General features: G+C 36.9%; 1 protein-coding gene across 1 annotated transcript in view; it reads left to right on the top strand.

The window, feature by feature from the left end:
• The window catches only part of LOC133657425 (regulator of microtubule dynamics protein 2), a 113,886-nt gene extending 98,597 nt beyond the window's left edge, over positions 1–15,289 (top strand). Inside the window, 4 exon segments of the mRNA XM_062058741.1 lie at positions 5,080–5,178; positions 9,802–9,855; positions 12,869–12,949; positions 13,033–15,289. Coding sequence (XP_061914725.1) covers positions 5,080–5,178; positions 9,802–9,855; positions 12,869–12,949; positions 13,033–13,086 — 288 coding nt within the window. The 3' untranslated portion in view covers positions 13,087–15,289.
• The last annotated feature ends 1,609 nt before the right edge of the window (positions 15,290–16,898 follow it).

The following is a 16,898-nucleotide window of genomic DNA, read 5'->3' as shown; positions in this document are numbered from 1 at the left end:
AACTGATTTTATCTCCTGGTGTGACTGTAACTTTTTGGATTTAAATGTACCTAAAACAAAATAATTCATTATTGATTTTAGACATAACAAGGGAATTTCTATGGAGTGCATCATACATAACCGAAAAGTTGACATTGTTTCATAATATAAGTACTTGGGAACCATTGCTGACGACCAGCTCAAGTTTGATGTGAACACAGATTCTATAGTGAAGCGAGCACAACAGAGAATTAATCTTCTCAGGAAACTAGATTATTTATCTGTCAGGCCTGTTGTACTCTGTCGTTTTTATCAATAATTTATTGAGAGTCTTGTGTGTTTTTCTTTAATTTGTTGGTTTCACTGTCTTTCAGTCAAAGACCGAAACAGCCTGACTAGTATTGTTAAGTCTTGCTCTAGAATTACCGTAGTAAAACTTAGAGACTTAAACTTTTTCTGCAACCACCAAATACTCCGAAAAGCAAAGAGCATTTTAGCCTCCCCGAGCCATGTCCTTGCGGGTGAATTCTCTCTGTTGCCTTCAGGGCAACGTTATGCCATTCCAATATGTTAAAAAAAAATTGCTTTTCCAAATATTACCATCTGCACTCAAACTCCTAAACTTATAAATTCTTCAGAGGCTTGTATTGTTGTACTTTTTATGTATTTCTTGACTATTTATTTATTGTGGGCCATGTGTAAACATTGCAAACTATGACAACCTGCTGCTCAAAATGAATTGCCCCTTGAGGGATTAATAAAGTTGTTTGAATTGAATTGAATGTAACCACTAGAAGTTATTGGCCTTTCACACCTCACTGTGCCTGTTTTAAGTGGTTCAGTCTTCTTCAGGGTCACTGAGATGCTTGACCCTATGCCAGTGAAAGAAAGGCCGCAACCTGGCCTGGACACCAGTCAATCAAAAAGACAGACAGACAGACAAGCATCCACACTCATATTCACACCAATCGACACCACTCTGACTGCAGGAAAGTCAATCTTTAGACTACCACTGACCCAAACGAATTAACAATGTGTTAATACGCATGGTGCTGTACGTCTATACGCATGTCTGTCAATTCTGAGTTTTTGGCACAGATCAAAACAAGGCGAACATGTTACTTTTTTGTTAGTGTCTTCTTGATTTGTTTGACAGTTGGTAACTGTATAAAACACTATATTCATAGCTTAAAGGGGAACTGCACTTTATTTGGAATTTTGCCTATCGTTCACAATCCTTATGAGAGACAAGATGTTTTTTGCTGTCTAACATATAAAAATCAGCTTGTTCTGGCTAGCAATGCAGCTAATAAGAGCTATGAATTCTACCTCTAAATCACTTAAAAATGCATTCAAAAACCGGCAATAATACTTTATTTATGTTCCATAACCCTTATAATAACCAAGCTGTAGCGACATTGTTATTGTGAGAGCAAACACTGAGGATCTCTTTTTCTAGTGTAGTAACACATCGCCATGCTACAGTATTAGCCGTAAAAGCTAGCTGCGGCAAAAGATACAAGCTAGTTTCTACGTCAGCATGAAACGTATTGAGCTTGTAATGCGCAGCACAGCGATACAACTCCCTTTTTTACTGACTGAAAAACATGAACAATCATATTACAATATCTGTAAAGTATTAGCGCACATTTCATGTTTTGTTTGTACACAGCTGAGCTCGCCAGAGACCGTATGTACTGTGGTTGTACTAACACGCATGACGTGCTGCTTGTATCGTGATCAATATTAAAGTGACTCACTCGATGAACAGTTGTTCGTTTGGGCCAGCTGACCGGGGACGTTTCCTGCTGATTTTAGGTAAGCACGCCATTTATGTCGAAATAGCTTGGCTCCAAGTTCCATATAATATAGGGTCAAAATCGTTTTCAGCAGCAGTATATTTAGCTTTAAAAGTATAAGGTTGTGAATCCTCATTTTTCCAAAACTAATAATCTTTGTTGTCTGCCATGATCAGAACACACAGTTGTTTGATTCCGGAAGTAGGAACACACATGTTGCCAGAAGTCAGACATGTGCTGCTATGTAAAAATAAATCAATGCGCGGAATAAATCAGTCCCGTAAATGATTAAAATGATCAAAATTTGGTTAATATTGAACATATTACATTCTGTTATGAACGTGTCTGTTACTACATTATATACAGACTTGCACTGTGTATATAAAACGTTGCTGCAGGATTTTGATGTTGTTTTAGAGGGTTTTAAGTCTACAATGGTGACTCCCATTAGCTGCATCTTTTAAGCGTTTTTTATTGTCTTTAAAATCTTAAAAAAATAATATGTATAATGTGTTCTTGTCTTTCATAATGATTGTGAACGATAGGCAAAAAAAAAAGAAAGTGCAGTTCCCCTTTAAGTGAAACTGCACCTTCCAATGTGAGTAGCCAATTGACAGCCAAAAGCTGGCACAAGTAACTAAAAAAAATGAGAAAGTTGAAGAATGCTCATCAAACACTTATTTGGAACATCTCACAGGTGAACAGGCTAACTGGGAACCGGTGGGTGCCATGATTGGGTTTAAAATCAGCTTCCATGAAATGCTCAGTCATTCGCAAGCAAGGATGGGGCAAGGATCACCACTTTGTGAACAAATGCGTGAGCAAATTGTCGAAGAGTTTAAGAACAACATTTCTCAACGAGCTATTGCAAGGAATTTAGGGATTTCACCATCTACGGTCCGTAATATCATCAAAAAGTTCAGAGAATCTGGAGAAATCACTGCACGTAAGCGATGATATTACGGACCTTTGATCCATCAAGCGGTACTGCATCAAAAACCGACATCAGTGTGTAAAGGATATCACCACATGGGCTCAGGAACACTTCAGAAAACCAGTGTAAATAACTACAGCTCGCCGCTACATACAAGTTAAAACTCTACTAGCAAAGCGAAAGCCATTTATCAACAACACCCAGAAATGCCGCCGTTTCTTTTATCCTGCACTACAACGAGCTAATGCAACAAAATGTTGTTCTTATCTGTACTGTAAAGTTGAAATTTGAATGACAATAAAATAAAGTCAAATTGTAAGGTCGCGTTGCACCTGCGGACGGAGGGGGCGGGGGTCTTAAACGGTGGCATTGTTGTGTGTGGACACAGATAAGGTTAGGTGTGATTTACCCTGGATAACCTTAGCCGTAGTGTAAACGGGACCTAAATGTTCCTGTTGAATATCTTCAAGGAATTTATGTCCATTATTCAATGGATATATATATATATATATATATATATATATATATATATATATATATATATATATATATATATATATATATATATATATATATATATATATATATATATATATATATATATAGCACAGTGTACGAAGGTTCTGGGTTCTGGGTCTTTTTGTGTGGAGTTTGGATATTCTCCCCGTGGCTGTGTGGGTTCCCTCCAGGTACTCCGGCTTCCTCCCACCTCCAAAGACATGCACCTGGGGATAGGTTGATTGGCAACACTAAATTGGCCCTAGTGTGTGAATGTGAGTGTGCATGTTGTCTGTCTATCTGTGTTGGCCCTGTGATGAGGTGGCCGCCTTCCGACCAAATGCAGCTGAGATAGGCTCCAGCACCCCTGAAAAGGACAACAATTTGTGGAGTAGCCTTAATTTCTAAGAACAAGAATAGACTGTCGAGTTTCAGATGAAAGTTCTCTTTTTCTGGCCATTTTGAGCGTTTAATTGACCCCACAAATGTGATGCTCCAGAAACTCAATCTGCTCAAAGGAAGGTGAGTTTTGTAGCTTCTGTAACGAGCTAAACTGTTTTCAGATGTGTGAACATGATTGCACAAGGGTTTTCTAATCATCAATTAGCCTTCTGAGCCAATGAGCAAACACATTGTACCATTAGAACACTGGAGTGATAGTTGCTGGAAATGGGCCTCTATACACCTATGTAGATATTGCACCAAAAACCAGACATTTGCAGCTAGAATAGTCATTTACCACATTAGCAATGTATAGAGTGTATTTCTTTAAAGTTAAGACTAGTTTAAAGTTATCTTCATTGAAAAGTACGGTGCTTTTCCTTCAAAAATAAGGACATTTCAATGTGACCCCAAACTTTTGAACGGTAGTGTGTGTGTATTTATATATATATATATATATATATATATATATATATATATATATATATATATATATATATATATATATATATATATATATATATATATATATATATATATATATATATATATATATATATATATATATATACAGTGGGGCAAAAAAGTATTTAGTCAGCCACCCATTGATTGTCAATCGGTGGCTGATTAAATACTTTTTTGCCCCACTGTATATATATATATATATAAAAACTATATTTAGACTGGACTATATATATATATATATATATATATATATATATATATATATATATATATATATATATATATATATATATATATATATATATATATATATATATATATATATATATATATATATATATATATATATATGTATATATAGTCCAGTATATAAAAAACTATATTTAGACTGGACTATATATACATATACATATATATATATTTATATATATATATATATATATATATATATATATATATATATATATATATATATATATATATATATATATGTATATGTATATATATATATATATATATATATATATATATATATATATATATATATATATATATATATATATATATATATATATGTATATATATATATATATATATATATATATATATATATATATATATATATATATATATATATATATATATATATATATATATATATATATAGTCCAGTCTAAATATAGTTTTTTATATATATACATATATATATATATATATATATATATATATATATATATATATATATATATATATATATATATATATATATATATATGTCCAGGGTGCACCCTGCCTTTCACCCAAAGTCAGCTGGGATAGGCTCCAGTGTACCCTTGACGCTAATGAGGATAAACGGTTGAGAAAATTGATGTATGAATGGAAATAGATGTTTTAAATTAATACATTTCAGCCTAAAAGTTTTAGTCACAAAATGTTTACTGTAACTAAATTTGTTTTTTGCAGGTGGCTCAATTATCCTGGATCGAGAGGAAAGTTGCTGCTGCATTATTTGGGGAGCCTCCCAGTGCCTCAATTGAAGACGCATTGGCAAATTTTCTAAAGGTTGGGTTTTTACCTATATACATATACTAGTCAGAATTCTACTGCGTAATTTGTCAATTCAGTTAAAACATATCAGCCCTCCCAATCTCAGCTCCACAGACAATACAAATTGCTTCATAAAAGGCCTGCTGTTGTTTTTTTACATTATTTCATAGTAATATTTTATATCCTATGTTTATGTTCCTATGTAAGTTCAGTCAAAATGTATGTACAGTACTACATCATTACACACATCAATAAGCAACATTATATGACATACAGGACATGTTAAAAAGCAAACTTAACTTCTTTGACCAAATATGTAAGCTGAAACCACCTTTTTTTATTTTTATTTTTTTTATTTGTCATCCATTCATTAAAAAAAATAATAGTACAAAACAAATTTTACATACAGTGAGCAGTTTATGTGCACAAATATGTTAATGATTCTGTTTTATATTTTTGTATGGTGTTTTTAAATATATTTTTTTAATTTATTAAGTGTTTTTCATAACTTCATTTCTAATTCTAAATCATTCCATAGGTTGACCTTGTCTTAATTTGCTTTTGCAAACACTCAAATCATTCTTAGTTTATATCAGTTGGTTTGCATCCGAAATATCCTGTATCCATGCAGAAAACAATATGAAATATATGTAAATGATGAATGAAATGGGTAAATAAAATTTTAGCATTAAATTTACCTTAATTTAAGACACTTGTCGGCAAGAGTCTTCATCTTGAGCTCAGTTGTTGGTGAAGACAACGATGAGCGGAGAGGGAGGCGAAGAGGAATAAGCCACATGGACGCCACATTCGTACTTTTGGGAAGTTATTCCTTGAATTCAATAGTGTTTCTCAGCTTCTTTATCAAAGTGCTGGCACTTGCAAAACAATTTGACCCCATTATAACTCAGGTGCAAATTCTTGTCTTCAGATGAAGATATTTATTTTGTGTGTGTGTAAAAGAGGTTTCTTACCAGCTGACAGTTTTGACTGACACTTCAGCCTTCGTCAGAGCTGTTGTAGCTTCCTGGTTTGAAATGTCTAAAAACAGCTTATTCAAGGAAGATACGCACATGACAGTGTCACCGCTGTCCGCCGTATGGAAGGACTTTGAAAGAAGCTTGCCTGCCAAATATAATCACCTGAGATTTGAGCCCCTGATGCAAATAAGAAGGAATAACACCTGCAAGTTTATTTTAAACATCAGAAGTCCCATCTCAACTAAAAATGCAAAAAATATCACAGATAAAGCAAAAAAGGCCCTCATTAGAGAGTGAATTAGGACGACGGCAAACAAAATTGACATTATCAACATTGAAATAAAGGAAACAAATGGACATAATTAAATCAAAATACAACATAGATCGCTACATGGACAAGGCAATCACCACACACTTGGAACGGTCATATGAACAGGAATTTAATATCACAAAACAACGGCAAATAGAAAAATTAGACAAGCTTATGAAAATTAAAAACACATGAAAACAAACACACATATCAATTAAATGAAAAATGGATTTGCACCTTATCAAAACACATTTTCAGGGAACCAAAAAAGGCCGTTTAATCAAGATCGTAAAATTTTGCAATCACACCTAAAACAATTCCATATGAAGTATATATATTAGCAACGGAACTATCATGCAATGAAATTCAAGACCCAGAAGCAGTAATCTAAAAAGCATCCAAACTCCCACAAAGCAACATTTTAAAAGAAGAGGAAAAAGCAATACATGCACTAAAAATGGACAATTTAATAAAAATACTCCCAGCAGACAAAGGACGGACAACAATCATCATGGATGCAGACACATACCACCGATGGAAAAAATGCTACAAGACAGTGGCACATACAAAGTATTAAAAAAAGACCCCGTAGAGGAAAATAAAAGGACTTTGAAGACATTACTCAAGTCTCTACTAAAATCCAACAAGATAACATGGGACAAACACAACCATTTAATACCCACGGCCAATGTTAACCCCCTTATATATGGAACTCCAAAAATACACAAGATACAATAGTTGACAGCATATATATGACCCACATATAACTTATCAAACACTTTAGTTGAATTAATCAGCGCCCTCCTCGTTAACAAAAAAACACCACTGCAAGAAGTCCCATTAGCTGGCCTAGGAACTAAAAAACATTAAAAAAAGATGAAAACAAGATCCCACACTTTGGAATGGAATCATACCTTATTAACCATATCCACTCGGCATCCTTTGCACCGGTAACCCGACATGAGATTAAAAGCTACTCCTGTATCAGTGCGACAGTCTACAAATATGCAAAACATAGGAAGGAAAAAAAAAAGAAAAATAGTGCAAAAGGAGGTAAGGTGCACAGTCCTGAGAACGAATGTTCTGAATGTGTTGTTTAAATATTATACTATATACATACATACTGAAGCATTCAGACTGTGAGTGGAAAGTAAAAATTGCACACAGAGAGGTGCTAAACTATACAATTTAGTGCGTATGAGAGTTCACCGTGGTTATGGCTTTAGGGAAAAAACTGTTCTTGAGTCTGTTTGTCTTAGACCTAGTGATCCTGTAGCGCCTTCTTGAGGGCAGCAGGTCAAACAGGTCAGAGCCAGGGTGGGAGCTGTCCTTGATCATGTTGGTAGCTCTGCTGAGGCAGCGGAAGGTGTAAATGTCTATCAGGGAGGGGAGAGGACAGCCGATGATCCGCTGTGCTGCCTTTACCACTCTCTGGAGCCTCTCCCTGTCTGCAGCGGTGCAGCTGCCATACCATGCTGTGATGCAGTGTCAGCAGGCTCTCAATGGATGAGCGGTAGAAGGTCAGCAGCAGGTTGGAGTCCAGGTTGTACTTCTTGAGGACTCTCGGGAAGTGCAGCCGCTGCTTCTCCTATCTTAACACGGCACATAGCTGCGCCCCCTCTGAAGCCATGCATGCTCTCCGGCAGGGGATACAAAGAATTGCTATTGCGACATGCAGTGGACACATTTAGAACAGCAGTTTATTTCATTCAAAAGATACAGCTAATTTTTATACTTAGCAAACTCATCTCGCGGGCCGTATAAAACCTGTTTGCGGTATCATGAAAAAAAATATTTAAAATGGTATGGAGTGGATTCATACACTCTTAGGAAAAACAATTTTCCAAAGATTTAAACCATTCATCATCACCAAAGTAGACATTATTGCTCGTCTCAACCACACTTCCTTGACACTTGAAGGGTTTTAAAGAAGAAAAGATTGGAGGCACATCATGTCTTCACATCTGAAGGGGTCCACAAATTAAGCATTTATTCATGAAAGACGATGATATTGTTATATAAGCGTTAACGCAGACAAACTATTTATAGCAGTGACGTGATCAATCCCATGTGTCCCTATGTTTACATCATCGAGTGGTCTGCTGTTTCCTCGCTTCCCTGCTCCTTGGAAGTTTATTGTAGATCATAAATGCCTCTCACCTGGACAGAAGAAGGCTGAGGACGTGTTCCGGCAAGTTGGTACACTTTGACATCCAATTTAGATCCAGGAATGACAAGAACGACACGAAAAGACCAAGTACAGAATAGTAGAGAATAAACTCGATTGCAACACAGAATGTTTCTCAAACAAATCAAATGCTCAAACAAACCTTCGACTAAGTTATCGTTGCAGACACGAGCATGGTCCGACTACACTCCACAAGATGATGAAAGCGATATTTTTGACAGCCATTTCTTTCTACGCATTTTCGTTATTTTCCTGACTTTATTTTAATGAACCAATTCTGTCGAGATTCTATTAAAAGGTATTTCCTACCTTTTGATTTGAACGCTTGGAATAGCACAGCAAACCGGCTTATCGGCGTCTCTCACTTAATTTAACAATACGCTCAAACCTGTTGACCATCATGTGATTTACACCACGACCAAGCAAAGCGGATGTGACGTCGTATGCAACCCAGCAATTGCTGGAAATGATCCGCAGGCACTGCAAAATATGTGGTTGTACATTAAAAACCGGAGCATACAATAACCGAGGAACCACTGTGTTCTCATTAAAAAACAGAAACTGAGATTTCAAAGTCTTTTGCAGTCCACTAAAGCTGAATAAAATTAAGGCTTCATTCCCATCATTTCTTTTAGGTAAGATTATAAAATCTGAACAATTGAAAAGCCAAGTATGATGGTCCATTGTAATTCCAAAAACATGTTGTTGTTTTGTTTTTTTGTTTTTTACTTATTAAGACTGTTGAAAATTATATTGGTGCACTTTTTTAACTGAGTTTTTGTGTCCCATTTGACGAATGCTCCATTACATGTTGCCTCCCAAATTTCCCCTGTGCCAAGTTTTGAAGGGCCAATCCTTCTGTGTTTAGACAGGCTTAATGTGTGTTCTCACTGTTTGAATGTTTATGTAGTAGAAACATGAATTTTGCTTCTGGCTAATATTCCTGTGCAAACCTCTTCCTCGCATCTTATCTATCTTTACCCATCAATTTGATGGTCCCTGTTGTAACATGTAGCCCAAGAGAAGGAAACAAAGCTGCCAAAAAAGGCTTTTGTGCTTCCAGAAATGTATACTGCAATTGTGAAGGCCTCCAGAAATGAAATCAGATAAACGGTTTCTATCTGGAAGGTAACTTGATATCATGTTTGTTTCTGTTGCAGGCTGAAGAAATCCATCAAGGATATTCCAAACTCAACTATGCATTTCTTGCTAAGGTCTGTACATAAAACGTTTTTAAATGAGTTTGCAAAACTGCAATACTTTAGAGGTTTTTCTACAATTTTGTAGCACTTTAATGATTTAAGGCACACAGGAGAATAGAGCGTTTAAAAGTGTTTCCAAAAGTCATTATGTTCATCAGCATTGTTAGTTTTAAGAGACTATTTGTTGATGGAGATTTTAGGATGGACTGATCCATTTGCATGGTAGTGATTAAAAAAACAAAATGTCTTCAATCTGCACCAAAATGTTTTCCTGTCACTTACAGGAAAGAGGTCCTATAAATACATTATTAAATAAAACTGTGATAAGAAAGTTAACAATGATTTACTGTTTCCCTTGTCCAAGGATGGCTTGCACACTGGAAGGGGCGTTGCAAGAAACATAGAGACAAGTTTATAGTGAGGTGGAAGTCTCAATACTGAGCTCACTACGCTGCTTATTAATCAGTCCATTTCATAGTTGACAATTCTTTCACATGTTCAAGAAAACCATCTTTATCCTTTATGATGGTCGTCACAGGTGTCAGGTTCAAACACCGAACTATCTATTAAACAAGACAAGAAGCAAGGAATCAGGCAGAGACAGAGTTACATTTTGCTCATGGGGAGAAATGTTTGGAGCTGCACACTCAGTTACAGTCTCCCACCACGCTCTGAGGTATAGCCCCCGTGCTCCTCTATTTATTCAGGAGTTCCCTAGTTAACATCAATGAGGCTGCCTCTAAAGGTAGTGGTCACACATATCATGTGAGCAGCTCAGCAAGCACAATACGTGATTATTCAGAACGGAATGTGCTGGGGGCCTTGTGATTTTACCTTGTCTCAGCTTTGTCTGCGTCCTGTCGTCTTATCTCCGTTGAGGTACTTGAAGTCCGTCCTTGGCTGTTTAGCAGGCACGGTCTGGAAACAGAAACTGCTGCTGCGAGACAACTTGCAAGTTGTGTGCCTTTGCACAGATAGAAAAGTACAACTTGAGCACAATAGATAATAACTATAGCAACGGCCTTTAAGCATAAGAGTTGTGTGATAACTTATACATAATTATTCTAACACAGTCCCGACAGCTTCGACCAGCGGACTCCAACAGATAGCTTGTGTGCAACGGGCCTTATTCGCCCGTTTGCGCTTAATGGAAAACTGTAATTTTTTGGGAATTTTCATCGCTCACAATCATTATGAAAGACATGACAACGGATGTATTTGATTTAATGCATTCTAACTCGTAAATAAAAGTCTGCTTACCTCCGAGCCAGTGGGAGCTCCACTATTCTGCTCATAAAATCCAATAAATAACCATTCAAAAAGCGCCAACAATACTCAGATTACATTTCGTGACTTGAATATTAACCAAGATTTATTGATATTGTTATTATAAGTGCTAACACAGACTAACTACTTCAAGTGGCGCCGTGTCTCTCGAGTGGTCTGCTGCTTCCTCGCTTCCTTGCCTCTTGTAAGTTTATTCTAATCATGCATCTCACCTGGACAGTAGATGGCTGAGGATGTATTCCGACAAGTTGGGACACTTTGACCGCCACTTCAATTACATTGATATTGTAAGAGCGAACACTCAGGAACTGTTTTGTTAGCGGAGGAACACATCACCATGCTACGGCATTAGCGGTCAGCTATCTAGCTACGTATTAGCTAAAGTATTAGCTCACATTTCGTTTTCATGTTTTGTTTGTACACAGCTAGCTCGACAGCTTAAGTACTGTAGTGTACGGTGATGTGCTGCATGTATAATGAATAATATTATAGTGACTTATTCGATAGACTGTTGTCTGTTTGGCTGAGCTGGTCAGGGACATTTACAGTTTATTTTGGGTAAGCACACCATTAATTTGGCATAGCTTGGCTCAAAGTTCCACATTTACAGCGTCTAAGTCACGCCGACCTCATTCTCTCGGCTTTTGTCTGCTCCAGCCTTTCACCCCGTTTGTGCTTGCTTCTATAACCAGTAGTTCATCCTCTGTATATTCATCTTAAAAAAAATAAGGTTGTAAATCTTCATTTATTAAAAAATAGTCATCTTCGTTGTCTGTTACCAAGTCTGCCCTGATTAGGACACACTAGCGTTTGTTTCCGGAATTAGGAACACACGTTGCTGGAAGTCGGAAGAGCACTGCTATGAAAACGGAAATAAATGCACCCGAGAAAAAAGTTCCGGTATTGCTTAAAATGACCAAAATAAAGTAAATATTGTGCATATTACACATTTTTATGAATGTGTCTGTTATATAATTACTTGCAATGTGTTTATAAAATGTTGATGGAGGGTTTTGAAGTTTTTGTAGAGGGCTTTGAAAGCTAAAACACTGACTCCCATTAACCGCATCTAGCAACCGTTTTTTAAAAATCATCTTTAAAATAAAAAAAGTTGTGTGTTCTTGTCTCTCACAATGGTTGTGAACGATAGGCACGATTCCAAAAAAAAAGTGCAGTTCCCCTTTAAGTGTTTTTCTAAGCGCCTGCAATTACGCACATTTCTCTTATTCATATTCTTCCATCTAGCATCTGGACACGCCCACCTCTCGTGAAGGTGGGCTCATGTGGTTCGTTTACTAATGAGGCTGAGAACGCCTTTTTTTTTTGGGCTTTGTGAAAGTCATAGAAATTGAGTTTTCAAATTTAATTGTTAATCTCATTGAAATCTGTGAAAAAGATAACACTTGTTTGCTCATATGTGATCAGTGTCTGATTTATTTCCATACAGTGTGAAAAGTACATTCCGTTTTTTAAAAATAAGATCCAGGGCTCTTTCGTTCGTGGTCATGAATCACAATGTTTTGCAAAAATAGACATTTTTGAGGACCGCTGCAATGTTGTTCAGAATAATCATAAATAGCTCTTTGTAAAGGCAGAATGGTAACCAAGCTGTTGTTGAATTGAATCTTTTCAACCTGTACCTAATGTTTACTAAAAGTTCATATTTAGCATGTTTTGTGGTACTAAGGTGGTCTGAGCTCATGAAGCCCTCACACACTTTTTTCTTTCTATGTTACAGTGCTACAGAGATTTGGGACATAGAGAAAAGGCGAGGAAGATGTTTGAAGCTGCTTGTTCAATGCAAGCTGTCTCAAAAGAGGTGGGAACCTCCAAACATATTGAAAAAGTTTGGTTTGATATATTTTTCACTGCAATGCACTAAAATAATGCAACTTTTCACAGGATGAAGAAGCACAGAAGGAGCTGGAACTTCTTTTCCCTGAACTCCAAGTGTAACACCTGGCAGACAAATTGTTATAGGTCTGTGCGTGTGCATGCACGTACGTGTGCACATAGAGAGCAGACCGGGACATCAAATGAGGTGACGACTTGTCCAGGGTGTACCCTGCCTTCTGACCGAGTGCAGCTGGGATAGGCTCCAGCCCCCTGCCACCCCAAAAGGAACATGTGGTAGAAAATGGAAGGATGGATGAAAGCATTTGTTGTCATCTATCGAAGCAAATTGGCAGCTTGAGTCTGAGCCATCATGCAGTTTTTAGTGTAAAATATATATTATAATTTGGGCTGTCATAAAAGGTGTTTTTGTCTGTATTTAATGACGCAAAAATTTTGGACTTCATTAGTGCATGCGCATAATGAAAATAATCATGAAAATTTGAATAATTTAGACAGCCGTGAATGATGATTATTCATGATATAATAATTGGAAACTGGGATTACTCCGTTTTTTTTTATAGTCATTTGAGTTCATAAAATTATGAAAACATAGCCGGTGTGGTGTGGCCCCTTTAATACTTGTGTTGCTTCAGTGTGCATCATTTCCAATGGGAAAGTGAGCCTTGTTGGTCCATTCTTGCGTCCTGTTAGTGTTGCTACCCAAATTCAACTCAATTCAAATACTTAATGTATCTGTTAGGAGCTTCAGGTGTGAGATTCAGGAGCATAGAAAAAAGGCACAAAGTAAATTCTACTGAGTCATGAGTCTACAACCAAAGCAGAGATCTGCTACAATGGTTGGTTGGTTTGTATTTAAAATTTACCTGCACACATCTTTTATCACATACCTGACTTTTTTAAATTACCACACACACACGCACAGATTGTTGCCTCTGGCTTCTGTCCACAGTCAATTGGGTGACATTTATTAATGGCTTTTTTTATCTATCACACACACACGTGGCTGAAATTGCATGTAGTTGCACTTACGACCATTAATCAAATCAACACATCACAGCTGTAGCCATGATGTACAATGTACATCATGATGTAGAACTATGCACCACTTACAAATATGGGCAGCAGAGATCATATCTGTCAATTAAAAGAATACAATCATACTGCATAAAGACTCATCTTGATATTTTGGGCACTGTTGCCAATTTACAGTCATCTTTAAATACAGCATAACAAAGTCATGTAGTAATTCGGATGTATTTCTGTGGCCGGTATGGTTTATTTGTTTTGGACACACTCTAATAAGATACATAAAGTAACATCACATGGTGTCATTTGCACATTTCCACAAGGAGTAGTAAGAAGCACAGTTGATTTATTTCTACCCTTTTCTATATCTTTCTATATATTTTACATGAATGGAAAAGTGATGACGGAAGAAAATGAGTGTGCAGGTTAACAATTTTCTGTAGCAGAAGACAAGACTCAATGTACATTTTTTTGTTTTTATTTTGTAGGTTGTTAGTGAATGTTGAATTACTAGGTTTGGTGGTGGTAGTTTTTGGACTATTTTATTCATTCCGAATTGTTTTCATGGCTCTGCTGTCAATCTAAACTTGATGCAGGTAAAGTGTGCATTACTTTTTTTTTTTTTTTTTTCATGTTTGCAATCACTTAAAGTCAGATTTGTTTTTAAAGTAATTATTTTTCTCTTCAAACATGTGTACGTGTATGTTGAATGTATTTTATTGCCAAGGTTAAAGGTTTTAAAGGTGCAGGTACACTACATGAAGGCTCTACTTTTAGTGTTTCCCACACCACTGCAATGTATTTATGGCAGTGGTGGGATGTGGACGTGGAGTGGGCAATTTGTTTATATTTGGCCATGTGGCATTTTCAAAAAGTATGTATAAACATGAAAATCAAAAGAAATATTTGTTTTATCGCTTGTGTGTGTTGCTTTTATTAATTTCACAAACAAAACTGAGCTGCCTGTGAGTGCTTTTTAGATGGGGAAGGGCGGGTTCTTGTCTTCAGAGTCGGCAAAAGGCTGTTCTCTACATTTGTTGCTGGTCATTTTTTATAAAGAGTGGCTAGAAGGCTCTGATTACTCGCTAAATAAAGCTACAGAGTCGCTAAGTTGACAACGTCAATCCCTCCTCCTCTGGCAGACCAATTGTTAAAACGTTGTAATGTGTTTATGAGCAAGGGGAAAAAAGGTAGCGACCAATGTGTGGCCACGCCACAAATAAATAAATTAATGTATGGGAAACACTGACTTTACTGAATCATTAATGATACTAGCATGTATAATTAAATCAGCAAAACTGATGCCAATTTGCATTATTTTGTGTTGTTCTAAGATTTGAAATACTTCTTCTTTGAGTAACATTGTTTTGAAATGTATGATACTTTTCAGAACATATACATTTTGTGCCAGGACTATATTGACATGTTTTCCCCATATCTGATTTAACAAACATGTTTGCATGTATTGTCATGTCTCAGCATTTTCCTTCCGTGTGTACAAAATAGTCACTTCCCAAATAAGTGACAATATTGTAAGTATGGCCGTCCTCTTCCTCCTGTGCATGACAGGCACTCATTTAAGATAACTGCAGAACTGTATGAAATATGTTTTTCTTGGGCTTATTGAAGTATAGTTGTGCTTCTAATCTTGATTATGGTACTGTACATTCTGGCCTCATGAACTGAACTTGATTGCATAAGAGTACACCACAGCGTTTAGGTGTTCTGTCTCCTTAAGCTCAAATTCCTGAGGATGAATTGTTTTCTTTTTTTCTTTTTATTTCTTTAATTCTGATTATTTCATTATTATTACAGTCCCAAATATTTACAGTATATTGTGAATAGTTGCAACTACAGTACTACTTTGTTGGTAATAGTGCCACAGAAGGATACCAGTGATGGATAAAGACCAAAAGAATTTTGATGATAACCATTTAACGTAATACAGTATTAAGTGTGTCCCAATTCGATAATATATCAGCAAAAAAAAAAAAAAAAAATTAAATTATATCGTCTGACATCTAAAATATCCAACACAAGCAGCCCTTCAGTGTGTTAATTTGTGCAAAGCTCGACAGCCAGTTGACATTTTAAGTCCCCCAATAAGCACACAAGGTTTTCTTGTATTTTAGTATTGTCATTTCCAAAATGTAAACATGGTAGGCTACACAGGCTACTAGGAGCTAGCACACAAACTAGACATATACAGTATGTAATAAGTGTCCTTAACTGAACTATATATTTTTGAATGGAAACTAGTATCATATAAATTTAGCTGCATATTACTTGTAGATATGAACTCTCCAAGGCAGAAATGTATCAGAACGTATCCAGTAACAAATGTGTCCGCTTCATTCAGCTTACTGTGTCATCAGTTTAATTTAACCAGATCAAGGTGCGCGATAGCAGATTGCCCGAAGCCGTGTAGGCGCGTGGCCGCGGTCTGAGCGGGGCGCGCAGGGGCGTGTCCGGCTGCGCTCTCAGCAGAGCTTCTTGCTGCTCCAGCAGCGGAGGTAATGACAGTATGAGCATGCGCCGTAACAGTACCCCCGCCCTTATGCGAGGCATCCGACGAGCGCTGGAGAGCTCCCGGGTTGGCCCAGTAGAAGTCCTCCAGCAGGGAGGGGTCAGCAAGGTAGGAGGCCGGCACCCAAGACCTGTCCTCTGGTCCATACCCCTCCCAATAGACCAAGTTACCAGTCCCCTACCCTGCCGACGGACCCTGGGGATTTCCTTCACGGACCACACCGGGTCACCGTTATCCAGGATTCTATAGAGGGGGGTGGTTTGATTTGTGACTCATGGACCACAGGGTGTCGCTTCATGGAATTGGGAAGAGACAGATTCACTGCAGCAGGGTTAATGATGGCCTCCGCCGCAAAAGG

Source organism: Entelurus aequoreus, linkage group LG09, assembly GCF_033978785.1.
Source record: "Entelurus aequoreus isolate RoL-2023_Sb linkage group LG09, RoL_Eaeq_v1.1, whole genome shotgun sequence".
Taxonomy (NCBI): Eukaryota; Metazoa; Chordata; class Actinopteri; order Syngnathiformes; family Syngnathidae; genus Entelurus; species Entelurus aequoreus.
The sequence above is the reverse complement of the archived record's forward strand: the minus strand, read 5'-3'. Positions and strand labels throughout refer to the sequence as shown.